General features: G+C 34.6%; 1 protein-coding gene across 6 annotated transcripts; it reads left to right on the top strand.

The window, feature by feature from the left end:
- Positions 1–2791: 2791 nt before the first annotated feature.
- Positions 2792–19457, top strand: LOC147403904 (uncharacterized protein At5g08430-like). Of its 6 annotated transcripts, none has more exons than XM_086439685.1 (16): positions 2792–2965; positions 3568–3778; positions 9293–9372; positions 10468–10655; positions 11332–12220; positions 13107–13219; positions 13902–13961; positions 14805–14855; positions 15589–15659; positions 15993–16240; positions 16331–16378; positions 17627–17692; positions 17968–18081; positions 18341–18454; positions 18752–18844; positions 18953–19457. In XM_086439685.1, the coding sequence occupies exons 2-16, from the start codon at positions 3666–3668 to the stop codon at positions 19213–19215; spliced, it is 2511 nt and encodes an 836-aa protein (XP_086295811.1). In that variant the 5' UTR covers positions 2792–2965; positions 3568–3665; the 3' UTR covers positions 19216–19457. The 6 variants fall into 6 exon arrangements, with proteins under 6 accessions (XP_086295811.1, XP_086295810.1, XP_086295814.1 ...); XM_086439684.1 differs by having other exon boundaries at positions 2792–3060; XM_086439686.1 differs by lacking the exon at positions 2792–2965 and adding an exon at positions 2980–3284 and having other exon boundaries at positions 16331–16372.
- Positions 19458–19739: the final 282 nt, after the last annotated feature.

Genomic DNA, 19739 nt, shown 5'->3' with positions numbered 1-19739 from the left:
TAGAGAAGAAATTCGCTAAAGAAATCAAATTTAAAACCAGGCTTACCAATCTCATTAATAAAAACAGGTTCACTTTAATGTACCATTGAAAATGACTAATGATAAATTGACGCTCTTAAACCTAGCGCTCATTGTACGCTCTCTGATGTGGCAGTGCATAGAACCATAGATCTTTTTTCCTTGCATATCTCAAAGAAAAAGATCTATTGTTCTACGCACAGTCACGTCAGGGAGCATACAAAGAGCATCAGGTTTAGAGCATCAGTTTATCACGACTCTTTGAAAATCTAGTTCAGCTAGTTTCTTATATTTTACTAGTCTTAAAGTTTTCTTTTTTTGGTTAGTTTTACTAATTTGGACAAGTATGATAGAAATATGAAGTATAGTCGAGTCCGAAGCTTTATTTGAGCTATAGAAATTGATGAAGGTGACACTTTAGCTAAGTGGTAAAGGCTTGAGGAAAGTTGATTCCTTGACCTAGTTCAAATCCCGTTGAACCCATCTTCAACTCCATTAACCACTAAAAAAAAGAACAATAGCAATTAATTGTAAAAGACTTTTGCTTGATTATTAGAGAATTTATTCTCTATTTTTTATGGATCCAAAGATCCATCAAAAGGAAGTACAAAATGATTTTTCTCCTCTCTTTTTTTTTTCCTCTGCATGAGCCTCAACTATATACATCATATCCCCACAGCTCGAAGAACGTCTATTATGACTAATTGGTGTAATGTTGTATGGAAGATCATATAATTAAAGTACTTTTGAATCTTATATCACTGTAAACGTCGTTGATCCTTGAGTTAAGAAGGTAAACATTTTGAAATGAAATTTTCAGGTTATATTTACAATCTTACATGATGGGTGTGGTGTTAGTGCATGCTCTTTTACAAAAATTACGCGTGTTATTGTACAAATATTATTGTCAAATCAGGTTATTGTTGGTAGTCAATGACCACTATTGTGAGTGTTGATCCTTAACAATGTATGTGATGAGCAATCAAGGAACACAAGACTTATGTGATTCGTCTTGGAAAAGAGATGAGTGAGTTTCACTATATTTGAGAATGAGACATGCTACTCGAGCCCACCAAATATGCTCTCCGTGCTCATTTACTTTCCCACACACATCGACTTGCTTTCCACACCAACTTACTTTCCACTAATACTCTCATCGAATTACTTTCCACACCCACCAAATTCTTCACAGTCTATCGAACAAAAAACCCACTTCTTCTTCTTCTTCTCTCTCCTTTTGATTTTTGTGAGAGGTTGAATTAATAGAGATTAGGTTTTAGAATTTTTTTCTTCCTTCTTTTTTTTTTCTTTTAATTTTTCTCTTACATTTTTGCATTTAATAAAAAATAAATAAAAATGACTAATGATAATCTAACGCTTTTTTCCAAACGCTTCCTGACCTAGCAGTTATAGGATCATAAATATTTTTTCATGTGTTTCCCGGAGCAAAGGATCTACGGTTTTGTGATGGAAGCATACAAAGAGCATTAGAGTATCACGACTAAAAATAATCAAGAACCATGATAATATGACGCTCCCCTCTAACAAACGCCCCCATCACAAAATCGTCAATCAAATGCCTTGGGATACACAAGAAAAAGATTTGTGTTTCTATGTATCCCGATGCATTTTGATATACGGTTCAATGATGAGGCACAGGGGGCGTCGGCCAAAAGGGGGCATCATAGTATCATGACTCAAAAATCAAAGTGATGCAGTGCCATTACTTAACTAAACTTACTCATCTTTTTTATTGAAAACTTTCCCTATTATTTTCATTATTGATGCATCTATATCTCTTTCTGAAAATTTATTCACACATTTGTAATGATTCACAAGAATCACAACTTGAAAAAAGTTGGGGAGGAATGATTCCAAATGCTCTTTAAAGATATCTTCTCCTTTGATTTCAAATCAACCTCAATTCATGTCTTCTCATCTTACATAAATTTGCTATTTCGAATTTTATGTGCTAACCTCATGAACCAACCTACCATGGAAGAATATAATAAAATAAAACACTTAAACTGCTCCCAAAAATTTCTCTCTACTAACCAATCATTCTTGCTCATTTAATACACATGGAACCATGCCATTGGTACATCAGCTTTGTAAATATTTTCAAACAGCAAATATTTGTTCCTTCTCATCTAGAGTCTAAACTCTATAAATTCATGTCAATATTAGCCAAATATTTACAGTCAACTTAAGAGCATCAGATGCCTTCCAAAAATTTCCTAAAATAGTCAACGTAAGTAATGGATTATATCTTGACTTGGGCATTTTGGTAATTTCAAGATCGTTTTTATGGAAAGAGCATCAGCCCACATCACTCTCCACACTTATTCCACGCTATAATTATAAAAAGGAAACTATTATACTCTGAAACGAAGGTTGATATTCATCATTAAACCTACAGTTTAGATGGAGAGAAATTTAAATCCCTAGGAAATTAATATCGATCCTTGCAAAATTTATGTTTTTTCCTCTCATCGCAGCCGTATGTTTGATGCACATCACGCGAGGTTTATTAGTTAAAAAAGAAACAATTTTCCTTAGAATTACCCTCAAATTTCCAATTAAAAAAGACAACATTTTCCCTAAAATTACAAGCACTTACCATTTTTTAAAAACGTACATTTTTTTCCAAAATTACCCCCACATTATCATATAAAAAAAAAACGAATATTTTTCCCAAAATTACCCCCACATTACCATATAAAAAAACATGTAGTGCCGCCACTGGAATCTCCAACTAAACCAGACTACCAAGAGAAGTATTGGCAAGCGTAATCTGAGAAAATATCCACGTCACCATCTTTCTCTCTCTCTCTCTCTCCACAGATCGATACCTCCAAAGAAAGAAAAACACACTTTTGATTTATTTTTGTTTTATTTGGGGAAGCGAAGAAGAATATATATTTTTTTTCTTTTTTTTTTATTCTAAGTAAGTTTCTTTTTTTTTGGCTAAATTTCTTGTAAGTCATTTAATTCTTCGAGAAAAGTAGATTCTTAATAATTCTTCCATTTGGGGAGATGAAGGTAATATTTCTGAAATCTTAGTCGGAAATGGAGCCCCTCCCCATTACACACAGTCACACAGAGTCACAGACACACTCAGGAGGGAAACAAAAAACAATTTTTGGTCTGATTTCTTTCGTTTTCAAATGATGGGTTTCTCTGAAATCGCTTAAAGCTTCAAGATTTCTGAAGCATCTGCATTTTCTGTGACGATTTCTTGACGATCTTTCATTTCAGATCCTTTTGTAACTCTCTCTCATTATTGTTTCTCGACTGAAAAATATATTTAATTTTGGTCTTTCTGAAAGTTTTTTTTTTTTTTAATTTATAGGAATAATCTTTGAATCCACTGTCTAGCTAAGTCTTTAAACTAAAAAAATAGCTTATTTAAGCATTCTTCTTAGTGGGTCTTCGAGATTCTGTAATCCAAGGTCTCTTGGGGGAATCTTGGTAAATATTTGAAAAAAAAGAAAAAAAAAGATCGATTTTTTTCGTAGATGGGTTTCTGAGAAACAATTTTATCTTCAGGGTTTAATGTTCAAAATCAAAGCTTGAAGAAGTTTCTTTGGGAGCCGATCCTTTGTTTGGTCTTCCCCTGTTAAGGTTTGGAGCAAAATCAAAGAGAAATGCCTCCTGTGAAGAGGGCAAAAGGTAAGAATAGGGGAGGGAAGGAAGAGCTTTCAGAAGATTACTGCTTTGTCTGCAAAGATGGAGGATTGCTTCTCGTCTGTGAGTTCAAGTGAGTCCAAATTTAGACATTTCATTAAAATAATTTTCTATTTTGTGAAGAAGAAGAAGAAGAAGAAAAGGGCTTTGCCACAGACAGAGGAGAGAGTAAATCTTCACTGGCAGTTGCGGTGGTGGGCCCAAGAGAGTCAATGTTGCCACCTCAGATCCATCCACGTAGAAGAGGGAAACGTGACGTTACGCTTGGATCCATCTGGGGCTCACATTGTTAGCTGCCACGTGTAAGAATACCCTCGTTGTCAGTGGAAGCGTTTCTTGGTAGAAAAATCCCTTTTTTTTTTCTCCTTCTGGGAGAAATAATGGAGTCTCAGATGTTGATCTTGCTAATATTGGTTGTTATTTTCTCCATGTTTTTCTTGTATTTCTTTCTTATTAGTGCAGTTTTTAATGTTGTTATTTCCCATGAAATTTATTAGATTTTTTTTAATTATTTGATCCTAATTTATTACATAATTGATCCTGAGCCCTCTTTCTCTTACTCCCACAGTTTCCTCGTTCCTTCCAAGCCAAAATTTTAAATTCTCACTTTGCAACGGCTACCCACCATGCTCCTGTTTCTCTTCCCACAGTTTCGTTCCATCCACCTTGTCAAACAAGTCCACACACACATCACAGCCTGTCAGTTTCGCTTACAACGGCACGATCATAGGCCACGATCTCGAGGCCTAGAATCTTTCCTCATCGGACTACCCACACCCGCTCTTCCAACAAATCGAACACCCAAACATGTACCCACAGCTGGACTCAACCTATTTCACAACAGAACTGGCCCTTGTAATTCATACTTAGGTAGTGATTGAATCAGACAAGTACCCACAGCTCTATTTACTCTTGTGCCTTGTGGAAATATTACCTACTTCAAGCATGCCCAAGACCTCATAATCTTGGGCTTGAGAATGTAACCTTGGCCAAGTAGACTTCAGGTTATGAATTATACAAATGTTTCGAGTGATCTTACTTGGGACTTTCTCATTGGATACAACATGAATGACTATGTCTTTTAATGTGCACAATTTCCATTATGTGTGTTAAATAATGTGCACAATTTCCATCATGCATGTTAAATTCAAGCTTTAAAATTGTTTTAAGTTAATGGGGAAGCTATGGTGAAGTTTAATCACTGCTCATTGTATAATGGTGACCTTAGGACAATGGGTTCCTTTTCTAACCCCCCTCCCCCTCCTCTCAAGGAATGACCTCTCATCCTTCAGCATTATGGTATTGCAATATTGCGTCAACCTATGGAATTGGCAGGGTATTGCATTACCATAATGTTGGAGCTATGATATCATCCCTTTTAAAGTTAAAGTTATACGGATTTCAACCCTTAATTCAAGGTGTGTTTATTGAGCTACTCTTTGATCTAACATATTACTTATTGGGTCGGGATCCGTTGACTCCTAAGAATGACTCATGAAAAAAACACATGATACCAACCCTTTAAACACAAAATCCAATGGTTGCGATTTATGAGTATCTTGATAACACAAATCTCGGAGATACTTATCCCGAGGATAAATCTCAACCATCGGATTTTGCATTTGAGGGGTTGGGATCATGTGTTTTTTTCATGAGTCATTCTTAGGAGTCAACAGATCCTGAGCCTTACTTATTTTTACATCTTTTACTTCTCTGATTCTAATTAGCACTGTTTAGGTATTGCTTACTAGCATTCAATGTATTAAATTTCTGTTTCAGTATTTATTTTGGATGGCCTAGAAATAGAAATATGGCTTGGAAATATTCAGAGTAGTGTGGAAATTAATATAATAGAATGTTGTGGAAATATTGAGGAAATTTTCATTGAAAATTTAGTAAATAATAAATAGACATAAAAACAAATTCATGAGTCATCAAAATAAATAATCATAGGAAGTGTGTAAACAAAGATCAGGTTTCATCCACTGTATGTTGAGAGCTCAATGGCAAAAAAACAAATATATTCTACGTAGAAATGAGCATAATAATGTCATATTAACTACATATTCATTAATGTCTAAAATACTAGTTTAACCAAAAAAATGTTTTGAGTACCACTTTCTTGCATTATTGGTAGGTGTGTGTTTATACGAATGTTCTAAAATGCTTAGAATACATAAAAATAAGAGGACATGTAGATACCTAACTAATCATAATTATTTTATATTAATGACATGAATTTTTATGAGTCCATTCTACAAGTTTTTTTTTTTTTTTTAAAAAATTTATAAATGTATAAATTTTGTTAATGTTATTTTTTCAAAGAAGAATATTTTGGTCAAATTTTGCTGTTTGTGGAAATATTTTCGTTGAAATCTTGCGACTTTATATATGGAATCTGATTATTTTGGTTGAAACCTATGTTCACCGAGATACGTAAAAAGTGATTGTCTTTCAAACTTCGTGTCAAGCCTTGTCTGGGGATGTTTCAGCATATTTCATGAAACATATGAAAATTTAATATTGTGCTAGAGGGGCATTTCTGGTAAAGCAAAAGTTGGATGAAGTAATGGACACAGTCTTTAGGAAATAATGAAGTGAGAAGGTATAAAAGACTATAAAGGTTTACTCACTAGGAGAAAAGGAGTTGAGAGGGGTTTCTCTTTAGTTGCCTTACTTTCTTCTCTTATCTTGGTAAGAATCCTAGACCACTAAAATTTATCAGATTGTGTCAACGCATCAGTTATTGTCACCCCTGGGATTTATCCCATTACACTTCGTACATGTGGAAGGGGTGACATGTGTGCCCCGTGGGATTAGTTGGGTTCTCTAAGACTCCCGGATACCTAAGAAACAGAACACTTTTTTCTTTTCTTTTCTTTTCTTTTTCTTTTCTTTTTTTGGGATTTCCCCTTCTTATCAAGAATGGAAATTGTTTTAGCTGTCTAAAGTCACAAAAGACCTCCTGCCAAAACTGGAATGGAGGAGTTGAAGCCGGAGGTGCATGATGAAGAAATCTAAAGAAAAGCATTGTGTGGAAAGTTTGAAGATGCCTCTATACTGCAGCGGCATAAACTATCTACATGAATAAATACATTAAGGAAGGGCCGTTTATAATATATATTATGGATGATAAAATGGAATGATAATATTTTCATTCAGGTTAGGATGGCCGTAAAAAAATTGTAATATACATTGATCTTATCTCAGAAGATGGAAGATGGTGTAGATACCCTAAGGCCCTAAGCACTAGGAAATTTCTCACTATAGTTTTCTCCCTTTATTCAAATCCATGCTTTGATAGGAACCTTGAAAGCTTTAACTATCTGTGAATTTTTCGATTGTTGATTTCTTGTGGTAGTCTTTATTGTTGACCTGTCGAATAAGGATGTTAGAATCTACTTTGTCAAGAAATATTGTCCATATTTCATGCATGAAACCATAAGATAGAAGATGTATCTAGAATGTCAAATTGGACAGTGAAACCATGCAAATAGTGTGCTATCGAAATGGGGGCACTCTACTTTCTAAACTTTACATTGTTAGTTGAGTCACACACAGTTTAGTATCGACTTGTGCATGTTTTTCCATAAACCACTTGTATTTCTACCCCTTAAAATCAATGTTTTCAGATGCTGAAGCATGAGGCTAGCTAGTGCTTTGAGGTGTAAACCTCAAGGCATAAATCATATGCCTCACATGCATGATATTTTTATATCGATAATATAAATTTGAAATATTTATAATTAATATTAAAAAAGTTAAAAAATTAGGATAGCCATTGCATATTTCTTAATTTCAAATCCACACAAACAAATTTCAAGTTTTAATTCATTACAATAAATAATGATATAAAAATATTTACATGCATGATATTTTTAAGTAAATATTGAATATAATTATTACTAAAAAATTAAGATAACCATTGCATATTTCTCAATTTCAAATCCGCACAATCAAATTTCAAGTTTTAATCCATTACAATGAATAATTATATAAAATATTATTATTTTGTATTTTAGCAAAACATAAGTCATCAAATAGTTGGAAGTCTCTACAATTAATTAGGGCTGCAACTTGGGCGGGCAAAACCCAAACCCAATGGATTGAATCCGGCCTTGGGTCATGTCTGGGCATAGTTAGCTTGGGTTTGGCCCTGGGTTTGGGCAACCAAAAAAAAATTGCTCGACTCAAATCGGGTTGGGCGCAGCCATAGGTATCAGCCAACCCGATTTGCCCGAACCCAAACTTAATATGATTATAATTTAAAAATATTTCTTATCTTGGTTTCTTTCACTCATAAATCATATTTCAATATGTATGCTTTTGTTTATCTATATTTCCAAATTAATGTGATTATTTTCATTAGATAAATAATCATATTTGTTATTAATGCTTTATTTTAAATGTAATTATGTATTGTCATACAATGATTATATTACAACTTCAAATATTTTTCATTTCTTGCAAATTGTGATTATTATTAAAAATGATTATTTTAGTTAATCTTATTATTTTTCTTCTCTCTTTAAATTAGCTTATAATTTTATGTATATAAACTTTTGAAACACATTTTTAAGGAAAAAAATTGTAAATGTTAAGTTCTTTTAATTTACACGCCACTTATCTTTATATAAACCCGTACTAGTACTAAATTACCTAGTATTAATGAGGAATGTATTAACCCGAACAACCCAACTTGAGTCGGATTCGGGTTGAGCTTTCATGCCCGAGGTCAGGTTGGGCAAGGACGCGGGTTGGTGTTTGTCAAGGTTGCAGCCCTGCAATTAATAAATATTTTATATTTATAGCAAAAAAAATACAACTAAATATTATTTTTCCAATAACTTCATTTTTATAATAGTAAATACAATAAAATTATTTATAAATCAACACACAGATTTTATTTGCATGTACTACTATTTTTTATTTGTATTCATTTTTAAGTATTCCAATTATATTACATACTAGCCGTAACAAAGAAATAGAAGTAAAAAAAAAAAAAATGAAATTCGTAAAAAATCTTGCTTAGATAGAAAAAAGAAGGAAATAAACAAAGAAGTAAGGTGTTAAGAAAGAATAAGAAGTTAGAGGAAGAAATGCATTATTGAGAAAAGAAAAAAATTAAAGTGAGTTGTATGCCTTTTAGGTGCCCTATGGTTTGAGGCAAAAGCCCCAGCTGCTTTTATGTTTCAACCTAATGCCTCAGGGTGTTTTTAATGAGCCTCATTATGATGTGTGCCTCGAGGCTTACTCTTTTACGTTTCAACCTAATGCCTCAGGGCGTTTTAATGAGCTTCATTATGATACGTGAATCGAGGCGTAAACCTCATATGCCTCTTAAAACCCTAATCTAGAAAACTCTGCCAAAAATTTTAACTCTTCTACCAATATCTATAAACTTCTAGGTAAAAGCCATTTTTTTTCCCATTGATGCAATGTGTCTATGGAGATCAGGCTTAGTCAAATACTTATTTGCATTCACTGTTATATTTGTTCTTTTTCAATAATCTCATTTTCTTCCAAGGTGCTCACATCCCATCTTGTTATTTTTGTACAACCATTGTACTTTCTGTCTTATTTTTAGGAACTGTATTAAAGCTTATCATCCTCAATGCGTTGGAAAGGATCCTACTTTCTTGGAAACTGCACAGCGCTGGATTTGTGGTAAGTCACTACTTCTCTATAAACTAACTTTTTCTGAATGTATATATACCTAGCTTCAAAAGAAACCTGTAATTTTTGGGTAGATAATGTCCGCATATATGGTACACACCAGGTTTGAAATCTCATCTTGAGGCAATGTTTGGGATAAAAACTGAAACAATCTTAAGACATTCTGAAACATTTCGGGACGATCTAAAACATTTAAGGTTTCAGGGTCAATGTTTTGTTTCAGTCTTGGCCGAAGTTGGAATCTATTGGACGAAATTCGGTGAACCTGTTCTTTTTTGGGCATTGAAAAAATATGTTTATACTTTTTAAGGAAATTTTTACCCTTCAGCTAGACTGTCATGCATATCGTACACATGGTGTGCATGTTTTTGTTTGGTAGGTCTCAGCCTTGAGATCTTACATGACAAATGAATCTTACTAGAATCCAAATTATCCCACCCATCACACATTCTTTTGGGCAATGAGAAATGCAGTGTTGAACAACACCAAGTCAAAGGCAGTGGTTAATTGTTTTAGCCTAGGAAAAAGTTTTAGGTAGTATTTAAATGATGAGGCCACCCCCTTGGGATTTATCCCTGTACACCTGGTACATGTGGAAGGGGTGACGTGTGCCCGTGGGATTAATTGGATGCTCTAAGATTCCCAGATACCCAAGGTATCAAAAAAATGATGAGGCCACCATCGATGTATCACCGCATGTGCTGGGTGTATTAGGTCACATAAATTGTTTGTTCCATTCTACATGCATATATGAGAATAGGAGTGTTATGTATTCCTGAGGAATAACCAAATTTATGAATGGAAGAAGTACCTCAGGAACTTAGCATTAGCATCTTGGTCATTTTATTTTATTTTTGGTGCAAGTTATATGAGGAGTTTAAGGGTGTCGTCTTTGAATACTCTCTGTTCAGATGGGATTATGTTTGTAAGCTAGAGGTCCACCTTAATGCAAATTCTGTATGATTTTTTTTTTTATCTTATTTAAATAAAACATACATTTCAAAAGATATAGTGCCTCAAGATTGTGTAAAGCTTGGATAATTTAAAGCTACCAGCTTGTGTAATGATTAATTTTTTATGTGGTAGGTCGTCATTCCTGCTTCATTTGCCATAAAAGCTCAAACTTTCATTGCTTTGGCTGTCCAAGTGCTGTGTGCAAGCGCTGTATTAAATCTGCAGAGTTTGTGCATGTTAGAGGAAAAAAGGGCTTCTGCAATAACTGCTTAAAGCTTGTTCTACTCATTGAAGAAAATGTGGATGTCGACTCTGATGGGGTATTAATTTTTTGCGAAGAGTTCTTACACAAGATTTGAAATGTTTTATTCTTCTTTTGTTGATTCTTATGATGTATTGGTTTCTAAAGTAAAAAAACTAAGTCCCTTGTTTCAAATATCAGAAATATTTGGAAAATTCTGTGTGTAATATTATGAAATTATGAGCAATAAAACTAAGTGATTCCTAGCAAGAACTAACTCAATGATATCTTGCAAGAACTGGAATAACATACAGCAGTCTAAAATATTGATATTTTCATAACTTTTTTACAAATTTGGGAAATTTTACGAATATTCCAACATCTATATTTCCCACGTTTTTCAAGTACTTTTAATCATCAATGTGGATTCCCTATTGATTCAAATCATTCTGTTACTGATGAGGAGAATGATCAAGATTAAAATATATCAACGAAAACAACTGACAATAGAACTTATTGCTGAGTGATGAAGATGGGTACTGTAGGCCCATCTCGTTGAACCTGGGATTGAGTTTTTTTTTTTAATTTCACATTTTTTTTTTCTATTGGTGTTTTTGTTTGTGTATGTGCAAGTAGGTGGGCTCCCCCCTGCTTGTTGGGGGTCCTATTCCTGTTCACATTGAACTTGTAGTTACCTCTGTCTATTTTCTTAGTTGTTCTTATTTCTTTTCTTTTCTTTCATTTTTTTTTTTCAGGGTAAAATAGATTTCAAAGACATAGACACATATGAGTTCCTGTTTAAGGATTATTGGGTGATAATAAAAGAAAAGGAAGGCTTAACTTTGGAAGATCTCCATTCTGCAGATCTTCTATTGAAAAAGGGTGAGAACTACAAGAACGGATCCGATTCAGATAAATTAGTTGAAGGAGAAGAAGAAGAAGATCCTGATTGTGATGATGATATGGACGATAAAATAAAAGTCGGGCAATTTTCATTAATGGAGGGATCCAAGGAGGCGAATTTTTTTTCATTGAAGTCAGCTTTAAGAAAAGTCAAATCAAAGAAAAGGGAATTTATTGGGTGGGGATCAAAGTCTCTAATTGAATTTCTTGCATCCATTGGCAAGGATACAAGCAAACCCTTCTCTCAATTCGAGGTGAATGATATAATCAGGGAGTACATCAATGAGAACAAACTCATCCACCCGGAGAGAAAGAAGAAAGTTCTATGTGATGCAAAGCTCCAGTCATTTTTTGGAAGAAAGTCGGTGAACCGAAACAAAATCTTCGACCTACTGGAGGCACACTTTGTGGAGAATCAAGAGCAATCGGAGGATGATGAGTTGAGTTATAATTCTGAAGAAAAGGAGGATGGTGCCTTGAAGAGTTGCAAAAGGCCAAAACGAATGGGCTCTGGCAGTAGAATATACAAAAAGGAAAAGGTTTTGGAAGTTCCACAAAGCTGTTTTGCCTCTATTACCTCTAAAAACATTAAACTGGTTTATTTGAATCGGAGTTTAATTGAAGATCTCTTGAAGAACCTTGAGACCTTTGATGAAAAAGTAATGGGAAGCTTTGTGAGGATCAAATCTGATCCAAATGACTACTTCCAGAAAAATTCTCACCAGCTCGAGATGGTTACAGGTACTTTTTATAATTAATAAATATTTATTGCATTGATAAATTTTAGCCCAACAGAAGAACACAAAAAGAGCAGTTTCTTCTAAATGGGTGAAGTACCCTGTTTGCGTGTCGTTTTCAAACACCAAATGGAAATCTAGATGTGAACACAAAAAGAGGGATGTTTTGATACTTTTTTTTTTTTTTTCAAACCATAAATGAGTCGTGCTGAAGTGACCTCAAGCTGGAACCTCATATCGCACTTCTTGACGTGAAAGTGGATAGGAACCATAGATACTTTTTCACTCGTATCTCGATGAAAAGCATCTATGTTTCCCATACACTTTTACATCAAGAAGTGCGATATGAGGTTCCAGCCTGAGGTCACTTCAGCATTATTCATCATAAATATCATGAATCCATGGGTTTTGGGTGCATTATTTTTCTTGCGTAGAAAGCTTCAATGTTGAAATATGACATTGAGCTTGGACAACCCCCACCGCACTACCCCGACCCCCACAAGACATATGCTCTTTATTTGTCTCATTATAACCTGTATTGTAGCACTAGTATATCACATTTTTCTTTATTTTAAATATATTACTGGATCCACAATCCCTTTTGTTTGGGCCTTAGAGGTTTACTAATGCCAACACTCGGTATGCCCTCGTGGAAGTCTTAACACTTGTACCCTTTCCTGTATATCATAGCAGTTAGAATGATGCTTAGGATTGATTTTTGGCTTGGACCTCACTACCAGAACCCTTAAAATGGCAGGATATATCACTTAAAGATGTTCCATATGCATGGCTATGCCATTCTTGACTTCTTCACATTTCATAAGTGATGTTACTCTAATCATATATTCCCTTTTTGTGTTGCTTGACTAACTCATGATGGCATATCTCAGGGATAACAAAGGCCTCAGGGACAGGTGACATTGGAACAGAGGTTATCTTGCAAGTTTCCAATATAAAGAAAGGCATTCCAATTTGCATACTGTCCGATGATGACTTCTCTGAGGTAAACAACATATTTTGACTGTCAACCCACATCTGTCAGTTGATGCCAAATTTTATTTTAATTTTTTGTAAGGAAAAAAAAAAAAAAACTCACCAATCTATTCAGTTTTAGTTGATTCAGCTTTACTGGACTCCGTGTATCGTTTCATACTGGAATCTTGTAAAGGTCAATATTTCAAGCTGGTACAGATTATAAACACCTCAAGAATCTGTCACAATGCTTCCTTAGAAATGGGAAAAAATCTCCTGCAAGTTATCTGACTTTTTTTCTATAGAATCTCTCCGGTTTTTTGTTCTTTGCAGAATATCTGGAAAAGTGTCCATAGGTTTCATAAATGTTGGTGCTACTTGTGAGTTTTGATCATCCCAATTGTTTACAAGCGACCAGGTCACAAGATTCACAAACAGTGAAGTTGCTTCCCTATTCATGAAATGGCAGAGCCCATATTGTACACTCATCAATATTTGTTGAGTTGGTGGAACTGTGATTTCCTTCTAACATAATAATGAGAAGGCTGAACTGTATGGAAATTAAAACTATTAGCCATAATGACAGATCAGCACCCTATGGCCATAGTATTGCATTCTCACATACAAATACAGGCATATAAACATGGACACTTGTGTATGTACATTATTATCTCAAAAAGCATTGCCAACTTATTTTGTGGCCTTGGTGACAGGAGGAGTGCGAGGATTTGCATCAGAGGGTGAAAGATGGCCTGTTTAAAAGGTTTACCATTGTAAGTTTTATCATCTGATTTGCTTTTCTAAGATACTCTTGAAAATGCCTATGTATTTTGTGAAATTTCAATTCATTGGATGAAAGTCTTTTTTAGGTTTGGCATTACCTGTTCTTTTAGCCTTGTACTATTGGACCCTAGCCCATATGATGGAAGAGGGTTGTGTCATGCTAGCATTGGGAAAAAAAAATTCCAAGTCACTCAACACGAATCTTTGTTCTCATTGTTGTGCTTTTAACTCATGGCAGCAATAAGTAGGCATGCATCCGACTTGACTGAGCATGGATAAGAACGTTGATCAAAGAAAACATGATTCATCTTTTTTACTTGGAGTGAAGACTCTGACAAGAATCTTGTACACATACTCGTGTGTTGTGAAGACACTGGTGGTATCCAAAGGGGCTTTGGACTAACATAACATATCAAAGTGGAAGCTTTTTTTTTTTTTTTGCAAAGTTATAGAAGGTTGGGTTTTGATCCCAAGTCTGTGATATTACCGCTCACAGGTTTTACCAACTTACCAAGTTGGAAATTTCAAGTGTCCAATATTTAATATAACCATATATCGATTGAGTACTTTATAAGAAAAAAAAATTTGATGAGTATAAAATTTTATTGAAAAAGCAAAAGAGCAACCAGCTGGCCAGCAACAAAAGAAAAGGTACTTATAAGATTTGGGCTTATGGGCTTGTCAGGTTAAACTTTAAATCAGCTGATTAACTGTTGAGTTTTATGAGTTCATAGTCTGTGCTATAATCTGATTCATATCTATTGTGTGTAATTGAGTTTTTTTAGGTTAGACAATCTATGTTGCTTTCTTATCTGGAATATGTCCTTTGACAGGTGGAACTCGAACAAAAGGCCAGAATTCTTCATGAGAATATAACAAAACATGTAAGGATCCCTGATCCTTGATCCAAGTTAACATCATAGCGAGATATTGGTGCTTCTGTTACTCCATTTCCACTCTAGTTATGCACATGCAGTGGAACAGAATTACGGTTTGATGCCCAACCTTACCTAGGCCATTTTTCAGATGTTTGTTACCATCTGATTTGTAAAATACTAGAATTCGTCCGTGCCTACAGCACAAGCATCATCTTTCAGGTTACAGCGGAAAAAAAATAAAGTTGGAGTGTAATATTATTAAACACAAAATTGAGATTAAAGGGGAAAAAATTAAAAACAATAATGTGGGTTAAAAGGGTAAAAGAGGAAATATGATAAAGTTAGAGGGTATGAAGAGTAAATGAAATAAAGTGGCCCCACTAAACTATAACTTGATGGGAGGTTTATCCTCTGCAAAGCTATAGCTACTGTGGGCCCTACAGTTGTGTTTTATTATATGGATTTACCAAGTGATCACTTACAAGATCAAACGGTTGTGATCCTCTGGTAAGGTAATTTTTGAGCTGGTAGATCTCCCAGCTGAGGGCCATCAAGCACTAGTCCTCCCTCGTATGTGCCCAATTTATCCTAATATCCTCTTTATACCTTATAGATGATAGTTACTGTTATCGTAACTAAATTATAAATTTAACCATTTCTTATATATGTATGTCTGTTTTCTTAGTTGATTCTGCCTATTTTGGTTCTTATAATGTTAACATGAACAAATTGTTCGCAGAATATTGAGAGAGAGCTCGCCCTGTTACAAAACCTTATTGATCGAGCAAATGAGAAAGGATGGAGAAGAGAATATCCTTTCATGATAGATTTCTGTAATGTACTGCTGGGACTAGTAAGATTAAAAAGGTACTCTGACATGCACAGGTGTCAGGTATGGATATGGAGTCTAATATCAGACTTGTACAATCCCAATCTTCTTACGGTGACCGTCACTCCCTAGTTCAAAGCCTCGGAAACTCCTCAGGCCTTGATAATTTTCAACTATATGTTTTTTCCTTTAAAAAAACATTTACAATGTTGGACATGTCTTAGAGACATTTATATGTTTCTATTAATCTAGTCACATTTCATATTCATTGATAAAAAAGTTCATGTGACCCTTGACTTCCTTTGGTCATCTACGCTTTTCGAGTACCTAGACAGAAGGCAGTTGCTTCAAACACCAGCTGAACAGCAGCGAATGTTACAAGAAGTTCCAAAAGTAATTGCCGAGGAAATAGAGCCAGAAGTTGCCTCCCTGGAGTTGCCTAAAGATGAAAAACTTAGAACTGATGATGATTCACCAAGATCAATCCTTCCAAGGGTTTTTGATGATTTAAAGGCGAATGTAACATCAACCAATCTTACAGTTAGAACAACTGATGCTGCAGGTTTGCTAAGCACCAACTTTCATTCATTATTTTCATTTGAGAGTCTCACCCCATAACATGCTCTCCTAATGTGTTCTACTGATATTGCAGAAGATGATGCTGTCTACCGTCAGATATCGGAAAAGAGAACAAGTGAAGGTTTGATGTTGAATCCATTATTTTCTTTTGATAGTGAAGGGGTGTGTGTGTGTTATTACGTAGGATACATACACAGTCAGAAACTACTTCATTTCACTAGTTGTTGAGATTCTAACTGTCGTAAAGGTGATAAATTCTCTTGTACGTTCCAAAGAGTTTTATCAAAAGTTGAATTTAATCTTCTCCCCATCTTCATATCTTTCCTTTGACCTTTTGATTGGGGTCACGGCTTTTATATTTGCTTACTTTTTCAATAAATTCCAAACCAATCAAAAATTGGTTTGGGGATTTTATATTTTCTTACTTTTTCAATAAATTCCTTACAAAAGAAAAAATGAGGACTTTGCACGTAGCTTCTGAGAAAGCTCATTATTAAGTTGTATGCTTAGAAAATCATATTAAACCTGTTAGGGATTCCCCCTGACTTCTAAGTCCTGAAAATTATCTGGTTCTCAAAGGTTTTATGCCTTCTAATCACTTGGTTGCTATGCAACCAAGACACTGAACATATTGGCGTCCAAGACAAATATTGGTCTCTGATCCAAAGCTCGAGGATCTAATGTTCCAAACTGTCAATTGAAATCACGGTCATTCTGTTGGTATTTAGGTACAATAGATTAGGTGATATGCTGAACGTACAAATTTCCAAACTGGTTGAGTGACAATATTTTTTCTATTGCTAAAATAGGTTTCTAATCTTTTTTATATTTTTTTGGGAAAATTACTTAACGACCCTGCGTGGAGGGATTTCTTTCTAACTCCCCCTTTTTTACCATGGTTACTTGATGGTCCATTTAGTAAACTTTTTTCCTTTTAATGCCCCCAAATCCCCATTTTCAATTGGCGAGATCGATGATTCAAATTGTTGAGATCAACAATTCTAATCATTGAGATTGACCTTGTTACAATCGTTGACATTGATGTTTCAACATGAATTATTAAGATCAATGATTCAAATAGTTGAGATCGATAGTTTGTATTGTTGATCTCAACAATTTGAGTTCGCTGTTCTATCTGGGTGAGGGTCCATTAAGAAAGATATTTGTTTTTATCAGTAAAGAAAGAAATATTTTACTAAATGGGTTGTTAAGATACTGCCCAAAACTCAGGTGCATTTAGAAACACTTCCCCCCCACCAGGTCTATTAAGTAATTCTCGCTATTTTTTTGTTGATTAGTTTTTAAATTTTGTTTTTCCATTGAAATATAGAAGTCATCATTGAAAAAAAAAAAAAAATTGTCTTGTCAGATTTATCTGGGGATGAAGATGGAAATGGCAATGCCATTGATGTACAAGCTGTTGAGAAAGAAGCAGGTTAAAATATTTTATCTCCCTTTATTTTGATTGTAATTCTACATTTTTTGTTTAAGACATAGTCAGTCTTTTGGGGGAACTCAAGTAATTTCATAATAAGCAATAATTCTAGTACATGGGAAGTCTCTAGTGTTTCTATTTTTCTATTTTTCTTTTTCTGTTATATTATGATTTAGTTCATATATTAATTGAAGGGATTCAATGGATGCTCTGTAAGAAGCCCCAAAAGATGGTCTTTGCATTGGAGATTCTAAGTATGCTATCAAATTTTCCAGGAATTGGAGATTCTATCAATATGGATGCTCCATCTGATGTTAAGTCAGATTTGGCAGTAGATGAAGAGGAGAATAGAGATGCCGTCAATGAACAAGCTGTTGACGAAGAAGCGGGTTAAATTATTTTATCTTCCTTTATTTTAGTTTGAGTTCTAGTTCTAGAAAGATATCTTCAAGTCTTTTTGTGTAACTCAATTAATTTCATAACCAAAAGATCTACATGGGAAACCAGTAACCTTTTATTTATTTTGTTTGTTTATTGTGAAATGAGCCCACATATTAATTAAAGGGGTTCAAGGGGATGCCTTGTACGAAGCCCGAAAGATAGTGTTTATGTTGAAGCTTCTAAAATATGCATTATCTGATTTTCCAGGGATTGGAGATTCTCACAATATGGTTGCTGTTTCCGAAGTTGTTATTTTAGATTTAGATGAAGATGAGAATGGAGATGGCGTTGTTGAAGAAGAAGCTGTTGAGAACGAAGCAGGTTAAAATATGAGAGCTGCTATTGCCACACCAACTTTTACTAATGCTACACCAATCCCTATGTAAATCACCGAAGAATTGCAAGCAATTGGTGTGGCAGTAGTAACCCTCTAAAATATTTGATCTTCCTTTATTTTGATTTAAGTTTTAATTCTTCAATTTTTTCTGTTTTATGTTAATTATCAATGAGTTGTACATATATTAATCCAAGGGGTTCAAGTGGATGCTCTATATAAAGCTCCAAAAGATGGTCTTTGCATTAGAGCTTCTAACAGTAAGGATTGTCTGATTTTTCCAGGAATTGAAGATTCTGTCAACATGAATTGTGCTTCTGAAGTTACTATGTCAGATTTAACTGTTGGGGATGAAGATGCCGCTGAGAAAGAAGCAGGTGAAAATATGTGATCTTCCCTTATTTGATTTAAGTTTTTGTTCTAAAATTAGAACTATATTATGTGTGTGTGAATTGCACTCTAAAACAAGATGTAATTCTTGATAGATATAATAGTTCTCGATGATGATGATGATGATGATGAAGGTGCGAGTGATGCAACTGCGAATCAGATTAGCAAGGACCCAGAGAGCCATATATGGCATTACGTGGATCCCTTTGGTGACATACAGGGTCCCTTCTCAGCGATATTGCTTAAGAAATGGAGTGATTGTGGTTACTTTACTTCTGATTTCAAGGTTTGGAAGACGGGTCAGACCCCAGAAATAGCCATCTTGCTGACTGATGTGCTTCTCCAGATATTCCCATAGATGGGAAGGAAACAAAAAAATGTATATAGTCAATGTCTAGGAGGTAGTCCTCAGACTTCAAATAAGCCAGACTTGAGCCTTTTTGGGAACGTGGTGCGTTCCACAGAAGTGCTTCTGTTCCAGTGGAAGTTCTTTTGTGCAACTTTTGCTCAATTGGCATTTGATGACTTATCAGAAAGTGTTTTTTGGGGAAACATGTTTTTTTGGTAATAAAATTAAATGTTTTAGACTTTTTGGTTGAATTCATATCTTATAGAAATACTTTAATTGTGGATTTTAGTCACTAATTGAAAAGGCAAGGGGGCATCCATGTCCAAAAAAATGGAACTTTAAAGTTCTGTCAGATTTCAACAAACACTAGAAGCGGGAGGTGGGTCTAAGCAGCTTCACACTTGTGCCGTTTTCTGTCTCGTTTTAAATTAGAATCCCAAACCAAGAGTAGTTTTCAAATGGCATCTCAGATACCCCCTTTTATGTGTGCAACAGAGGTTGGGATGGGAGTTTCTTTTTTATCTTGTGTTTTA

The sequence above is a fragment of the Akebia trifoliata genome, chromosome 4 (assembly GCF_017979445.1).
Source record: "Akebia trifoliata isolate Shusen 1 chromosome 4, ASM1797944v1, whole genome shotgun sequence".
Classification (NCBI taxonomy): Eukaryota; Viridiplantae; Streptophyta; class Magnoliopsida; order Ranunculales; family Lardizabalaceae; genus Akebia; species Akebia trifoliata.
This window is presented reverse-complemented; position numbering and strand designations above follow the sequence as displayed.